At 55.0% G+C, this 16,357-nt stretch overlaps 1 protein-coding gene across 1 annotated transcript; it reads left to right on the top strand.

Annotated features, from left to right (window-relative positions):
* The first annotated feature begins 1,506 nt into the window (after positions 1–1,506).
* Positions 1,507–14,460, top strand: LOC142012231 (C-type lectin domain family 4 member K-like). Its single transcript, XM_074992082.1, has 7 exons — positions 1,507–1,658; positions 6,709–6,825; positions 10,131–10,238; positions 11,082–11,222; positions 12,416–12,567; positions 13,714–13,832; positions 14,433–14,460. Exons 1-7 carry the CDS (start codon positions 1,598–1,600, stop codon positions 14,458–14,460), a joined length of 726 nt encoding a protein of 241 aa, XP_074848183.1. The 5' UTR covers positions 1,507–1,597.
* Positions 14,461–16,357: the final 1,897 nt, after the last annotated feature.

Raw genomic sequence — 16,357 nt, 5'->3', positions numbered from 1 at the left:
AAGATGAAGACTATCTTATTGCCCTTATATAAAACCATGATACTCCCACGTCTTGAGTACTGCGTGCAGATGTGGTCACCTCATTTCAAAAAAGATATCTTGGCATTAGAAGAGGTTCAGAAAAGGGCAACTAAAATGATTAGAGTTTGGAACAAGCCCCCTATGAGGAGAGATTAAAGAGCCTGGGACTTTTCATCTTAGAAAGGAGGAGACTAAGGGGGATATGATAGAGGTCTATAAAATTGAGCGGTGTGGAGAAAGTGAGCAAGGAAGAATTATTTACTTGTTCCCATAGTAGCAGAACCAGAGGACACCAAATGAAATGAATGGGCAGCAGGTTTAAAACAAATTAAAAGAAGATCTTCACACAGCGCAGTTAACCTGTGGAACTCCTCGCCAGAGGAGGCTGTGAAGGCCAGGATTATGACAGGGTTTAAAAAAGAGCTGGATAAATTCCTGTAGATTGGGTCCATTAATGGCTATTACAGGCTGGGTAGGAATAGTGTCCCTGGCCTCTGTTTGCCAGAGGCTGGAGATGGATGGCAGGAGCGATCGCTCGATTGTTACCTGTTGGTCTGCTCCCTCTGGGGCACCTGGCCTTGGCCACTGTTGGCAGGCGGGACGCTGGGCTGGATGGATCTTTGGTCTGACCCAGTGTGGCCGTTCCGGTGTTCTTAGCAGCTTCTCTCCAAGGGCTCAAGTTACTTGACAAATGAAGACTCCAAGGCAGGTTGGTATTATCACAAACAGGCACAGAGAGATTGAGCCTGGCTGAAAGTCCCCCCAGAGGTGAGTAAGAGCTGCAGGGTTCAGCCAGGCCCGCGGCCCAGAGCTCTGCATGATCGCCCCCGGCTTCAGCTTTAAATCCTTTCTGAAATGTTTGGTCACGGCTTCCAAATCTGCTCCCAGCAGGGCTCCCAGCCGCGTGCGCCTCGTCTCTCGTGCCCAAGCTGCCCTGCGCCGCTCTCCCAGGGCTTGGAAGGGAATAATTCCCACAGACGTTAACCCATTGCGTACCATCAGCTGGACAGGCCGGTAAGCCTGTGTGATGGGACAGATGCCGCACACTGGCCTGTGAGGGGTTAGTGGAGATCTAGGGTAGCCACGCAGAAAGCAGCCAATAGGAGAGGGGCTGCCTCTGCCTCCCCGCACTGCTTGGCCCCCACCTCTGGCTTGGGCTTCTGTCCCTGATGTATGGACCCCAGGTGCCTTGTCCAGCTGAGGACTCTGGTGTCACCCCTCCCATCCCAGCTCTGACATCAGCTTCTGGTCCTGGGCTCATTCCCTGGATGCTGCCCGCACCAGACCCAGCTGCAGCCCATTGGCAGAACTTTCACCTCCACCACTAGGCTGGAGGGCACATGGCCCCGCTGGCAATGGGGCTGCTCTCCCCGCTAGGCCACACGGCCCTGCCAGCTGTGTGTAATCTGTTCAGAAGTTCTCTGTGATGGGAGCATTTTCCCAAGAAACCCGCTTGCAGCACTTCCCATTTCTATTTCAGGCCAGGGCTGTGTCAGAGGGAAGTTCTACCCCAGCACCTGCTGAGGGGACCCAAGCGCCAGTGACTGAGGTCTCAGCTCTGTGCGAAGGCAGGAGAATGGCCAGGGAGAATATCTATGAGAACATGCAGGTGTCGGAAGCTGCTCCCCAGCCGAAAGGTAAGCACACACAGCTGCACCCACCGTGGACTCCAGCTGCCCTTTCCTGGGCTTTGCGGTGTTGGCAGGACTGTTCTGGACGGCACTCACGTCCCCACAGCTCAGCCGTGCACTGCATAGACAGCACCACGGGCCCTGGGCAAGGGTACTTGGTCCTTCTTTCCAGGGCATCCTCTGCCCTGCTGGTCCCCAATGGGAGAAAGGCACAGGGAGGAGAGCTGGGAGTCCCTGTGCAGCATCCCAGCCCCTGGTGGGCAGCACACTTTCATGGACTGGCTGTAAAACCATCCAGGCTCCCCCTCTGCAACCCACTGCCACGATCAGCCCCTCCGGAAGAGATTACTGGGGCCAAGTCCTCACAGCCCCCATCTCAGGGGGCCCAGCTCCCTTCCCATGCAACCATGGCACCACCTTTCCTCACCCTCTGCCCAGTCCCTGCAGTGGAGCTTGCTTGTAACCCTGAGCAGGGGCAGGGGAGGGTGATGCTGGCTGGGGTAGCAGAGATGGGTTTCCTCTGGGTTTGGGGTGGCAGAAGGGAACCTGCTTCTCTGAGGGCAAGGAGTAAATGGAGTTGGAAGCTCTGAGATAAGGACCAGGCTGTTTCCCTAAAGCCCCCAGCACATGGGGCCCCTCTCGGTGCTTCGGTTATGCAGGTGTCAGCTGGATAATGGCCTCCTCCAGGGGTGTGTTTCTCCCCCTTGGGGTCAGGGCCACGGGCCAGCTGTTCTGGTTGGAACACATGACACAGGCCCAGGAGGGTTCAGGAGAGACAGGCAGGTGGGGTGATGGAGGTGGAGGGTGAGGGTGAAGATGTGAAGGAGCCCAGCTGGGCTGTCTGCAGCCACAAAAGAAATCAGCAAGCAAAAAAAAAAAAATCCATGCTGGGTCTCCCCTCTCAGAATCTATTTAAGTAAAGGCTGAGAACTGGACACTCAGTACATTAGTGAGAGGCAGCTTCACCCATTGGCTGGTGTGAGACACGTCACCTCTGCAATGTAGGAGGTTTGTCAGGGTAGCTGAGTGTTGTCTGGTGATTCCAGGAACGCACCCCAAGCGGGGAGGGGAGTGGTACTAGCTAATGGCTGAGACCCAGATCTGAAAGGGAGGTGGGTGCACCAGGCTCAGATTTTCAGGGAGAAGAGAATCTGACAGGTTTGTGTCCCCAAGCAGCTGCTGTTCACCTCCGGGAGACCAAATCCAGAGCACACAGAGAACATTTACAATAATGATCAAAGGTCTAGAGAATGTGACCTATGAAGAAAGGCTGAAAGAATTGGGCTTGTTTAGTTTGGAAAAAAGAAGATTCGGGGGGACATGATAGCGGTTTTCAAGTATCTAAAAGCATGTCATGAGGAGGAGGGAGAAAACTTGTTCTTCTTGGCCTCTGAGGATAGAACAAGAGGCAACGGGCTTAAAGTGCAGCAAGGGAGGTTTAGGTTGGACATTAGGAAAAAGTTCGTAACTGTCAGAGTGGTCAAACAGTGGATCTCCATCGCTGGAGATATTTAAGGACAGGTTAGATAGATGTCTATCAGGGATGGTCTAGACAGTACTTGGTCCTGCCATGAGGGCAGGGGGCTGGACACGGTGACCTCTCAAGGTCCCTTCCGGTCCTAGCATTCTGATTCTATGAAATGAACAGGTGCTGTGGCAAAAATGACATCGCTGCATCCTGCGTGGAGATGTTTCAAAGACACCAGAATAGCAACTCAACTTGAATATGTACTCCAAATTAAAAAAATGCAGTAAGAGAACCAAAAAAGGCCACTGTGGCTAAACAACACAGTACAAGACTCCACGAGAGACAAAAAGGCATCCTTTTAAAAGTGGAAGTTTTAAATCCTACTGAGGAAAGGAGAAAGGAGCATAAACTTGGGCAAATAAAGTACAAAAATGCAGTTAAGAAAGCCAAAAAAGAAGCTGAAGAATACCCAGCCAAAGACTCAGAGAGTAATAGCAGTTTTTTTGAGGTACATCAGAAACTGGAAGCCCGCTAAACAAGCATTGTGACCAATGGATTGTTAAAATACCAAAGGAGCACTCAAGGGTGATAAGGTCTTTGCAAAGAAACCAAATTAATTATCTGCATCTCTCTTCACAGCTGAGGATGTGAGAGAGATTCCCAAACCTACGCCATTCTTTTCAGGCGACCAGTCTTGACTGACGTGTCAGTAAAGGAACTTTTGAAACAAATTGAAAAACTAAAGAGTAATAAGTCACCTGGACCGGATGGTATTCGCCCACAAGTTCAGAAGGTTCTCAAATGTGAAATTGCAGAACTATTCACTGTGGCTTTTAACCTATCATCTAAATCACCTTTTGTGACAAATGACTGCAGGATAGCTACTGTGATGCCAATTTTTAAGAAGGGCTCAAGAAGTGATCCTGGCCATTACAGGCCAGTAAGGCTGACTTCAGTACCAAGCACATTTGTTAAAACTATTGTACAGAATAGAATTGTCAGACACAGAGATGAACATAGTTTGTTGGGGAAAAGTCAATATGGTTTTTGTGATGGGAAAATCATTTGTTTCCAATATACTAGAACTCTTTGAGGTGGCCAACAAGCATGTGGACAAGGGGGATCCAGGGGATATAATGTTCACAGATATCCAGAATGCCTTTGACAAGATCCCTCACCAGAAGCTCTTAAGTAAGATAAGAGTGAAGCATAGAATACCAGGGCTGGAAGAGACCTCAGCAGGTCATCGAGTCCAGGCCCTGCCCAAAGCAGGGCCAACCCTAATTAAATCATTGCAGCCAGGGCTTTGCCAAGCAAGGACTTAAAACCCTCTGGAGATGGAGATTCCGCTCCCTGTCTCGGCAACACATTCCAGTGCTTCACTGCCCTCCCAGTGAAACAGGTTTCCTAATACGCAATCTAGACCTCCCTCACTGCAACTTGAGACCAGCGCGTCTTGTTCTGCCATCCATCAGTACTGAGAACAGCCTCTCTCCATCCTCCTTAGAGCCCCTCTTGAGGAAGCTGAAGGCTGCTATCAAATTGCCCCTCACTCTTCTCTTCTGCAAACTAAACAAGCCCAAATCCTTCAGCCTCTCCTCCTAGGTCATGTGCTCCAGCCCCTTAACCATTTTCTTTGCCCTCCTCTGGACCTGCTCCAGCACATCCACATCCTTTCTGTACTGGGGGGCCCAGAACTGGACACAATACTCCAGATGTGGCCTCACCAGTGCTGAATAGAGGGGAACAACAACTTCTCTAGATCTGCTGGAAATGCTCCCCCCAGTGCACCCTAGTATACCATTAGCCTTCTCATGGGATAAGAGGGAAGATCCTCTTGTAAACTGGCAAATGACAGGAAACAAAGAGTAGGGATAAATGGTCAGTTCAGAATGGCAAGAGGTAACTAGTGGTGTCCTCCAGGGGTCTGTACTGGGACCAGTCCTGTTCAACCTGTTTATAAATGGTCTGGAAAAAGGGATAAACGGCAAGTTGGCAACATTTGTAGAGGATGCAAAACTGTTCCAGTTAGTTAAGTCCCAAGCAGACGGCAGAGAATACCAAACAGATCTCACAAAGCTGGGTGACTGGGGAACAAAATGGCTACTACTTTGCACTTGTCAGCATTGAACAGAGGAAATTCAGTACTGATAAATGCAAAGCAAACCCAGTGGGAAATATAATCCCAACTATACAGAGAAAATGATGGGGTCTAAAGCAGCTGATGCCACTCAAGCAAGAGGTTCTGCGCCCACCATGGATAGTTCTCTGACAACATCTGCTCTGCATGCAGTGATGCTCAAAAACAAATGGAATATGGGGAATCATTAGGAAGTGGGTAAATAGTAAGGCAGAAAATATATTGTCTTTGTAGAAATCCCTAGTACACCAACATCTTGAAAAGTGTGTGCAGATGCGGTTACTCCAGCTCAACAAATCTACTGGAATTGGAAAAGTTCAGAAGGGGCAAGAAAAATGATTAGGGGTCTGGAATAACTTCCACATGAACCGAGATTAAGGCGACTGGGGCATTTCATCTTGGAAAAGGGACAGGCATGGGGTGGTAAGATAGAGAGCTATCAAATCATGACTGGTGTGGAGACACTAGACAAGAAATTGTTCCTTACTCCTTATCATACAAAGCTAGGGGTCACCGAATGAAATTAATAGCGTGTGGGGGGGTCACGGGATATGGGGGTCCCCAGGCTCTGCACCCCATCTGCAATCAGGTGTGACTCTCATTCTGCAGGGAGGACAGGAGGGTTATTAGGAGGCAGGGACACAGCACAGAACAGACTTGTCAACCCAGGAACCAGAAGCCGTCAGTACAAACCATCCTGGGGAGAGGAGGGCCAGATGGGAGGTCAGAGACAGGGCCCTGGCTCTTCACCCTTCCCCTCCAGTGAGCCGAGACTGCCCCACTCAACAACTGCCCAGTTCAAATCCCAACCAGCAGGGACCTCCTGCTGCCTCTCTTCTGCTTCACAGGCAAAGAATGCCAACAAGTTGCCCAGATTACGAAGGGCGCAGCCACAGAGCAGGCGTGAGAAGTCATCACACCTGAAATTTGCATCACCGATTATGCATTGAGCCCATGCCTAGGGAAACCGAGGCACACACACGGCATTTACTCTAGCACAGTAGGAAACACATGGAACATAAGAAAGGGAATGAGCCCCCCACAAACCCCACTTGGTCGCAGCGGCAGAGAATGCTGTGAAGGCCAAGGCTACAAGGCACTTCGAGGAACAGCTAGATTCAATTCATGGAGGATGGGTCCGTCAAGGGCTGTTAGCCAGTACGGGCAGCAACGGTGTCCCTGGCCTCTGTCAGAAACTGGGATGGGCGACTGAGGAAGGAAGACTTGATGGGTTCCTGGTCTGTTCACTCCCTCTGGGGCAGCTGACATGGGCCACTGTTGGAAGACAGGACACTGGGGTAACTGCAGCTTTGGCCTGACACCACGTGGCCATTGCATGCCCTTATGCACTGTGCAGCTGGGCAGTTATTAGATCTGAGGATGTGGATAACCTCAGTGAGTGGACTTTAAGCTGTAACTTCCCATGGGTGTCTATCTTCTCCTCCTAGGAAATCCTCCCAAGGCAGCGGTTCCTCGGTGGCAGAGGAAGGAAAATCTCACCCGTGCTGCTCTTCTGCTTCTGCTTCTGGCCCTGACTGCCTCCCTCCTAGCTGTGACGCTTCTGTGTAAGTTCAGCTACGGGCCAATGTTTGCCAGCGTCCGTACAGGCCAGCTGGCTCGGCTGAGGAGGGGCACCCCCAAATTCTCAGCAGCGTGTTGACTGAGTACCCAGTCTGTCCCTCTGACTAAATCTCCTGCTCCCGGGAGTTCGAATGGAGTCGTAAGATCTTCCCTGGCGGGTTTGATATCAATCAGCACAAACTCTGTCACTCTCACGGTGGCCAGGCACTGGCCCAGGTCACCCAGGGAGGCTGTGGGATCTGGCACTAGAGGTTTCTGAGAACAGGTTGGACAACCACCTGTCCGGGATGGTCTGAGTGTGCTTCACCCTGCCTGAGAACCACCTCAGTGACTCCAGAGCAGGTGTGGCAGCCCCACCAGCTCGAGCTGCGCTCTGAGGGGCAAGTGTGGTGCTTTCCTGACCACGTGCCACCAGCATGAACCTCGGCCCAGGTGTCAGCTGGCACAATTGAAACGCCCGCCCTACGGAGGAGGCCGGCCCAGTGCTGCGGCTGCTCACCTGGGTGCGGAGAGCTGGGTTTAATTCCCTGCCCTGCCACCTGCTAACACGCATCAGAACAGGGGCGTTTGAGCAGGGAGCTCTAGGAAGAGAAGCGGGGGCCAGGCCCTGCTCCTGGGGGCACTGCGTGGGGTCTTGTAAGTTTGGTTGCAGACACGGGTGCAGGCAGCGCGCTGGGAGAGACACAGAGCCTCTGATTACAGCGGGCTGTGGGGCCGCGTCCCTGCTCAGAGGGCATATAAAGCAGCTCAGCAGTGGCACAGCAACTGATGAAGAGCTGGAAATGGGAGTGTGACTGAGGGGAGCTTGGGGAGGAGGTGCGTGGGGCAGATTTTCTTCTGAGTGGAGTTTTTATTTTCCTTGGCGGGCGCTTAGGTGGTAAGGTGACAGACACAGGGGCACCAGTGCTAGTGAGCCAAGGGAGGGATGAGACGATGAAGGTGGGCGGATGTGGAAGCTGTGGGAGGTACATGAGACCTGGAGCGGGTATCTGAAAAGAGCTGGGTTCGCGGGAAGTGCCACCTGGTTGAGCTGATGGAACAGACGAGCCGAGGGCTGGAGCTGCCGGTGGAAACTACAGGGAGTTTCAAACACAGTGGAATATAGAGGGGGAGGGAAGGTGGAAGGAGGCTGATGGGAAAACTGGAGCCTGGCAGATGCACGCTTGGTGGGAGAGGTCAACACGGAAGCTGCCCGGGGAGGAAATGGGCCAGTGGAAGCATGTGCCTGAGAAGCAAGTGAAGGTGGGAGGCAGCTGTGATAAAAGTGATAGACCCTGGCTTGCAGCCGGCTACATCAGCCTCGTGGAAGGGAGATATGTTGGCAGCTGGGTGTGTGCGTTTATTTTCCCCAGAGACTGAGGCTTATCCAGGGTCATGCAGCAGCAGCAGGCTGAACCAGCACCGGCTGCCTGCCAAGTTAGCACCTGTGGCTACTTTAGGCCTGTGGAACCCCAAAAGGGTTCCCGTCCAGTGAGCGGGGGGAAGGAGCTAGAGGACGGATGAGGACTGTGGAGGGAGGACTCCCAGGAAGAGAGGGCTGCAACGACCTGAGGAAGCTACTGGGAAGCATCTGGTGGAAGTGGCCCAGGGAGGCAGTTTGCTGTACCAGGAGGGAAGCCCTTCCGGCTGCAGCTGCCTATGGTCCCTGGGCCAGAACCCAGGACGTGTGGTAGGGGTCTGGGTTCCCCGCACCCCCCCATGCCCCAGGGCAGCCCTAGAGGGCAGGAGGAGATGGGGCACCACTAAGTGGGTCTCCTCCACTTATGAGTGCATTTTGGACCACACCAGTGATGAGAGTGGCTCAGTGATACCGTGACCCAGGCTTCTGCGCAAACAGGATGCAGAGCAGGGACCCAGCGAACCTCTGAGGCTGCACTTAAACTGCTGCGTAGTGCAGGACCTGATGAGGACAAGCTTGGGGCTTTGCCACACAAGGTCAGACTAGGGGCAGCCCTCAAAAGCGGGAACAGCCCTGGCTGACCAGGTGTCATCACAGGCAGAATGGAAGCAGTGGGGAAGAAGCTGCAATAAATCAATTAAGAGTGGGCTGTCCCTGCTTCAGGCTGCCCCAGGTCTTGTAAAAAGCCTTCCCGCAGCAGGGAGGTGGGGAGGGTGATTAGACTGGGCAGAGAGTGGCCGAGGAGAACGCAGAGAGAGGGTGAGGAGCTCCTGCCAGGGGTGTTTGGGCTCTCTGCCCCTGGTAACCTCAGGGCTTGGCTGGGAGGGACCAGCCAGTCAGAGCAGGGGGCTCCTACCCACTGCCCTTTGGCCCAAGGGACCAAAGCCAGGACCCCAGTGAGGGCAAGCAGGCCCCATACCCCATACCCCAGGGCTGTGGGCTGAGCAGAGATATGGGGCCCAGGAGTGACTGACCCTGCTACACAGCACAGAAGAGAACAGCGGCTGGTCTTGTAGGAAGTGGAGCAGAAACAACTGAGATGTTCTAAATGCTGCTGCATGGAGCCTGGAGAACTAATAGAGGAACTGGAACTACTGGTGCAGGAAGTGAAACCAGAGACTGGGGAACAACGGGAATGCGGTGGACTCGTCACCACGACAGGAGCGCACATACTCAAGGGCAGGCGCTGTTCAGAAAAGTAAAGCTGGCGCGGCAGCCTGAACGCTGGGCTGGTGAAAATCCAGGCCTGGGACCCAGCGCCAGAGTTCAGGTCCCGGATGATTTTGCAGGCCCAGTTCTGCCCCAGGCTGCAGCCAGCCCACTGCAGGTCACAAGGTAGAAGAGAATTGGGAAGAAGTGGCCGGGTGGACTGGGGTACGGGGCTGGAGCTCTGGGGAACCAAGTTAATTCCCAGGTCTGCAGCAAATTTCCTGTGGGACCTTGGACATGTCTCTGTGCCTCAGTTCCCCCTGGGGATAACAACTCTTTATTCTCCCACCGAGCGTCTAGTTCCAGCGTGAGCTGCTGGGAACAGGGCTGTTCCCCGTGCGCCCTCCTTGGGCGGGAAGCTTTCAAAGGGGGAACTAAAAGCCAGCAGCAAGCCTGGGCTCTGGGGCACAGTGCTGCTCTGGGCGTGCTGGGGCTCCGGCTGCAGTTCAGCTGGGTTGCTGAGCAGCGTTCCCTATAAGCTGAGCGCTTGGGCAGCTTCCCGGGAGAGTGTCAGATGCTGCCCCAGTGAAGAGCAGAGCGCCCACAGTCACCCCCAGCCGGCAGCCTGTGTTTCTGCTGGTGGTGCACATGCCTGGGTGCACAGAACAACGTTTATTCCACCCATGGATGGACGCAGTCAGCAGGAGCCCTGGCGCTGACCGGCGGGCGTGTGATTTGCAGATTGCCGAGGACGGAGCAAGCTCCAGGCGGTTGAAGAAGCGGTGCTGGAACTGAAAGTCTCTCTGCAGCCTGACAATGCCTCGGATGCGTCAGCGATGGGATCGGACAGTAAGTCACAGGACTGGGGGCTTATGTCACTTGTTCCCCGTGCAGCCTGCTCTCTCCCCAGCCCCTCCACGCCCCCTGTGCAGCTGCTCTCCCACTCAGGGACTGGCAGAGTCCTGCTTTCCTAGGCACCAGCGACTACAGCCCTGCTGGCGCTGCTGAGTCCAACTCCACCCCCGGCTGGGGCTGGGGCTGGGGCTGGGGCTGGGACGCCCCAAACTCCCCACCCCACCAGCTCTCACCCACCCGCTACTTCTCTCATCACCTCACATTCTTCCACCTCCTCTTAGGGTCCAGGAGGCACTTAGAGCTGATCAGTGGAACCAGCTGGCCCCACTAATTAGATGCCAGGCCCTTCATTTTCAGGTGCAGGGAAGGCTCAGCAGCGGAACCCTGCAAATCCGGGGTTGTCTGCTGTGTATCCTTGGGGATCCAGAGTTGCAGAGGTCAGTGCGGATATCCACAGCTCATAGGCATGCAGACAGACACAACTCTTGGACCAGCCGGGGCTCTGCACACCAGAGCAGGGCGCCTCGGGGCAGGGGCAGGGTTGGGGCTGCAGATGGTGGAACTCCTCTGGCTGCAGGTGCTCAGGGCTTCTCCGGGCAGGGGAGGGTGCAGGCGGAAGGGGTGGAGCCAGTATTTATCCTTCCCAAAGGGGGATGCTCCTCCTGCTGCCCCTGCCCAAGTAATTTAAAAGGGCTCTGGGCTCCCAGGTAGCCGGGGCCCTCACCCTCACCCTTTACAATTGCCTAGGCCCCCAGGTAATTGCCCCCTTTACCTCCCCTTCCCCATTGGTGACCCTGGTTCTGCATCTCCGCTGAACTTGCCTTGCTTTGCCCCTAGGTCTGGAGCTGCTGGGTGAAGTTCAGGCTGGAGTCCGGATGCTGCGAGAGCAGCTGGGTAACGCCAGTGCAGCCAACAGAGCACTCCAGGTCTGTCTGGACACGGTCACAGCACCACCAGCCGCAGTGCAGGATTGCTGCAGTGAGTCACAGCTCCAGTGCCGGCTGGTGCCTGTTTCTGCCGGTGCTGAGGGTGCGCGAGCGCTCAGGCTCCAAGGCTGCCGGTGCAGCACCTCCCCCAGCCCCGAGTTCTCCTCCATTAGGAATAGGGTGACCATATTTCTCTAGCCCAAATAAGAGACACCTTGGGGGACTGGGATTGGGGCTGCTGCCCCTGTGGGGTCCTTCCCGGCTGCCTTAAGCCTTGGGGCACCAGGAACAGGGCTACCGCCCCTGCGTCAGACCTCCTGGGTTGCCCCTGCCTCGGGGCGCCGGGAAGGGGCAGCAGTCATTCCGGTGCTCCTCCCAGCCCCCCTGAGCCGTGGAGAGCCAGGGACCGGGCAGCAGCCACAGCCCAACGGCGGGGCGCCCTGCCGGCTCCCCCTCCGGCCAGCAGCTGCGCCTGCACAGTTGGTGGGGGGAACGGTCAGCTCCGCAGGGGCCCTGAATATGGGGCGATTAGCCCCTTTGTTAACATGAATTGGGACACCTTCCTGGCGCCTGAACTATGGGGCTGAGCTGGCCAAAATGGGATGCTCACCCTAATGAGAAACCGCCTGTGCCCACGCTGTGGGGATCCGCGTGGAGTTAAATTACCCCCCAGCCTCATCACCCTGATGGGAGCACCCCGCTGCCAGCTCTGGGGAGAGGCTCCCGGCCAGGCAGGGCGCAGGCAGAGCCATTGGCCTTTCAGCCTGTGGGGCGTCACTTCCAGACCCATGGCGGAGCCAGCGCCCCCTGCTGGGTGTTGGGGGGACACCGACGGGCAATAGACCCGAGACCTCGGCCAGCCACGACCTTTGACAATGTTGATGCAGAGGCTGGGGATGTCCCACCTTGGGCTGCAAAACCCCCCTCCCCTCCCGCCTGAATTCCCCCTGCCAGCTCAGCTGAGCAGCGCGTCTCCCTTTCCCATGACAGCCGGGCCGCTCTGCACTGGGACCAGCCCCAGGGCCAGCCCAGACGCAGCTGCATTTGGGTGCTGGGGGAGTGGCCCTGGGCTGTCTGCTTCCGCAGCACTCTCTGGGATCCGTCCTGCGGCCCCTGCAGTTATTCACTGTCCTGCTGGAGAAGTTCCCTGGGCTTGGGGCCGCTGAGGGGCAGGGGAAGGGCAGCACTAGATCTCTGAGCTCCCCACGTGCAGCCCGGGCGTCTGACCCCAGTCTCTGCTCCCAGGGGACGTGTGGGGAAAGCTCTCCGCAGGCTGGAGGTTTCACGGTGGGAACCTGTATTACTTCTCTCAAGAGGGAAAGTCGTGGGACGAGGCCGAGCAGTTCTGTGTGTCTCAGGGCTCGCACCTGACCTCCATCTCCTCCCAGGGGGAGCAGGTGAGTGCAGGGACCTCCCAGGGGCTTGGACAATGGGTCAGGGCCTTGTTTAGTGCCAGGCACAGGCGGCAGCCAAGGGAGCAAACCTGCAACGTGCCTTGTGGCAAACTCTCGGCGAGGAGCCCAGCCTTGGAGCCTGCCGCAGGGGACTCGCCCCGGGGTTAAAGCAGAGAGGGACCGGGGCTCAGAGCTGGGACGGCATTCCCAGAGTCTGGGTGCAGCGCAGGGGGATTCCGGGTCTGGCGCGTTTCCGATTCTCTCAACTTCCAGCGCAGCATCACCTGCAAACCCACGGACCCTTCCCAGCCGGGTCCCCCTTGGCTCCCACCGTCCAGGCAGTGGCAGGTAAAGCAGTGGGCCAATGAGGCCTGTGCCAGGGACTCTGGAAAAGTTGGTGCCACAAAATACCCATCCTGGGGCAGCGGAGCACTGGCAGAGCCCCTGGACAGGGGAGTAGTGCAGGGGACGGGTCAGCACCCAGCCCCCTGGCAGCCCAGGTACTGGGGCAGCTCATCTCCCAACCTGGGCCTCAGGGCTGGGGGTCTTACTGCAGTGGGGCGGGTCTTTCAGGGAAGGGTCTTTGCTTCTCTCTTTGCTTCTCGTTTTTCTGGTCCCTGGCTGATTTTCTGTGGGTCTGTGGCCCCAGCCCAGAAAAGGTTCCCCGCCCCACCCCCAGCCTCAACCTCAGGGGCCAGGCCCCTCTCAGATAACCTCTCCCCACGCGAGCCCTCGGCGACACTGCCTGGGGAGGAAAATCCCACCTCCCGCGGGGCCGGACTCCGCGCCCAGGTCTCTGCTCCGCGCTTGGCCTCCTGCGAAGCTGGGCGCTGGTGGGAGCCCTGCGGTGCGCGTGGGTAACTGCCCAGCCCAGCTCCGAGGAGGCTGTACTGGGAGTGCGCTGCGATATGTCGCAGCGGTTGGCCCCAGCAGGTACAGCCCCAGCCCAGACATGCTCCAGGACTCCCGCAGGGTCTCCCAGCCAGTCACTGCCAGCGATGGGGTAGGATGCTGTGTCTCCCACTGCCCATTGCCCTGCGCACACCACCAGGCACCCTTCCCTTTCCCAGCACCTGCTCAGTCCCGGCAGCGGCGGCCGCCTGCAGCCTCTCGCGGGTGAGCTGGACAAGCTGCCATCTGTGTGTGCAGGAGTTTCTCTCCAATGGGTCTAAGAGAGAAGACTGCTGGATCGGACTCACCGACCAGGGGACAGAAGGCCGCTGGCGCTGGGTGGATGGCACAGAATACAGCGCAGAAGCCAGCGGGGGGTGAGTGCAGCTTGTGAGGGTTTGTGATTATGTCTGACTAGGGTTGTCACAAGCTCTGTCAGCAGCATCTGTACGGTCCCTTGTGTCCGTGCAGCACCCAGCACTGCGGGCCCGATCCTGAGGGAGGTCCCTGGGTGCTGCCGCAACAGACATGAATCCTCTCTACTAATGTTAGAGCGGGAATCTAAACCGTGTGTTTAGGGCCCAAGGAGTCCCAGGGCCAGCACCTCCCTGGGTAAGTCCTGTGACGGGTTCTTGTCCCTGTGGTGCATTCTGGGAGCCGTGGGAAACCACTGAGCTGCTCTAACCACTGAGCAGCACTACCACTGGGTGACACCTTTTCATCCTTGGAGAAACAGCCGGCCAGCCCAGCCCCTGCGATCACCCAACACGACAGCAGATGGTGCCACACACCCAAACTGAGCTACCTGAGCCAGCTTACCTACACCGCTCAAATACCAACAGCAGCCAGCCCCCCAGCCAGGCACACCCCCCGCCCCCCACCACAAGCGTATTAAACCCACAACAATACCATCCTCACGTCACAAGGACCTCTACCGCATAAGCTCATGGAGTCTGCTTTTGCTCTTTATCTTGCAGGAGCAACAGCCCCTGCTCATGCAGCTGAGATTCCCCAGCACTGAACTTTAAATTTACCGGTTTAAATTAAAGCAAAAACAAAAGCTGAGGCTGAGATGGAAACAGGAAAGTCTGAGTAAAGGGTCAAAAACAAGGGTTGTGTCATGGCAAGGGCTTGCTACACATGACCTAACCAGGAAGAAGAGGTAGATGAGGCTTTTTTTAAAAACAAACTAGCAGATACATCCAAAGCACAGGACTTTGTGGTCATGGGAGACCTCAGCTACCCAGATATCTTCTGGGGGAAAGCATACAGCAATGCAAAGATTACGCAACAAATTCTTGGTATGGATGGGAGACCATTTTTATTTGAGAAGGTGGAGAAATGTACTAGGTGAGAGGTGGTTCTAGATTTGATTTTGGCAAATAGGGAGGAACTGGCTGAGAATTGAAAGTGGAAGGTAGCTTGGGTGAATGTGATCGTGAAAGATGGCAGAGATTCCGGAAGACTGGAAGAGAGCATATATAGAGCAAATAACTAAGGAATCCATTTGCAAGTAGCTGGAAGATAACCAGGTGATAAGCAGTGCTTTTTCTAGAATAAAGTGTGCTGGAACTCAAGTCCTGCTGGCAGCCCCAACTGCAGGACCCCAGCCTGGGATGTGGGGGAGGGGGAATCTCCTGTCTGGGGAAGCAAAAGGTCCCAGAATGCCCTTCTAGTGCATTGCAGCAGAAAAAAAGCCCTGGTGATCAGTAACATTCAACATGGATCTGTAAAGAACAAATCATGTCAGATCAACCTACTAGCTTTCTTTGACAGAATAACAAGGCTTGTGGATGAGGGGAAAGCTGTAGATGTGGTATACCTAGATTTTTAGTAAAGCATTTAATACGGTCTTGCATGATCTTCTTATAAATAAACTAGGGAAATACAACCTAGATGGGGCTATTCGAAAGTGGGTGCACAGCTGGCTGGATAACCATTCCCAGGGAGTAGTTCACGGTCACGCTGGAAGGGCAAAACCAAAGGCGTTCTGTAGGAATCGGTTTTCGGACTGGTTCTGTTCAATATCTTCATCAATGATTTCAAGTTATGGCACAGAGTATCCAGATAACATTTGCAGATGATACCAAGCTGGCAGGGGTTGCAAGTGCTTTGGAGGATCAAATTAAAATTCAAAATGGCCTGGACAAACTAGAGAAATAATCAGAGGTGAATAGGATGAAATTCAGTAAGAACATATGCCAGGTGCTCTGCTTTGGCAGGAGCAGTTTCATGCTCACAGAATGGGAAGTGATTGTCTAGGAAGGAGTACTGCAGAAAGGGATCTAGGGGTCATCATAGATCACAAGCTAAATATGAGTAACTCTGCCATGAAGTCTCTAGGACTTCCATGCTAGTCCCAAGCCTGGATGAAGGAGGAGGGTTGGTCAGATGAGTGATGATGCACTGATCGTAAAACAACAATCCTAATGAAATCTGATGCCCAGATAAGCAAGGTCCGCGATACCAATCGAGCGATCGGGGTTGGGTCAATAAGTTGGCTACTGAGTGAAAATTACAACTAACTCATGTACTGTCAACTGGAACTTGGACTGTCTGAACGCTGTGGGTGACTGCAAAGTTAGAGCTGCTTTGAAAGGGGATGGAGTGATACTGATGCGATATACGTGGACTTGTGGAGATGCATTGGGAGGGATGCGCGGTTGCCGAGTCATTTGGTCAGGGAATGAAACGAAGCATGAGGCAGGAGTTGGATTCCTTCTTAGCAAAAGAGCTAGAGGAGCCTTGTTAGGATACCAACCAGCAGTGCAAGAATGATGGTAGTGAGATCTGAAGCAAACCGTTCAAGATCTCAGTTATTCAGGTGCACGCACCCATGTCAGACAGTACAGAGGAAGAGATCGAGCTATTTTATAAAGACTTGACAAAGACCCTGGAGGAG

Source organism: Carettochelys insculpta, chromosome 4, assembly GCF_033958435.1.
Source record: "Carettochelys insculpta isolate YL-2023 chromosome 4, ASM3395843v1, whole genome shotgun sequence".
In the NCBI taxonomy this organism is placed as follows: domain Eukaryota; kingdom Metazoa; phylum Chordata; order Testudines; family Carettochelyidae; genus Carettochelys; species Carettochelys insculpta.
Note: the sequence above shows the minus strand (reverse complement) of the source record. Positions and strands in the feature narration are given on the sequence as shown.

Excerpts from the sequence above, each read along its gene's own strand:
- LOC142012231 (XM_074992082.1), top strand. The coding sequence starts at position 1,598 with ATGGCCAGGGAGAATATCTATGAGAACATGCAGGTGTCGGAAGCTGCT. Across the intron at positions 6,826-10,130 it reads CCTAGCTGTGACGCTTCTGT|ATTGCCGAGGACGGAGCAAG; the intron begins GTAAGTTCAGCT and ends TGTGATTTGCAG. Across the intron at positions 11,223-12,415 it reads CGCAGTGCAGGATTGCTGCA|GGGACGTGTGGGGAAAGCTC; the intron begins GTGAGTCACAGC and ends CTCTGCTCCCAG.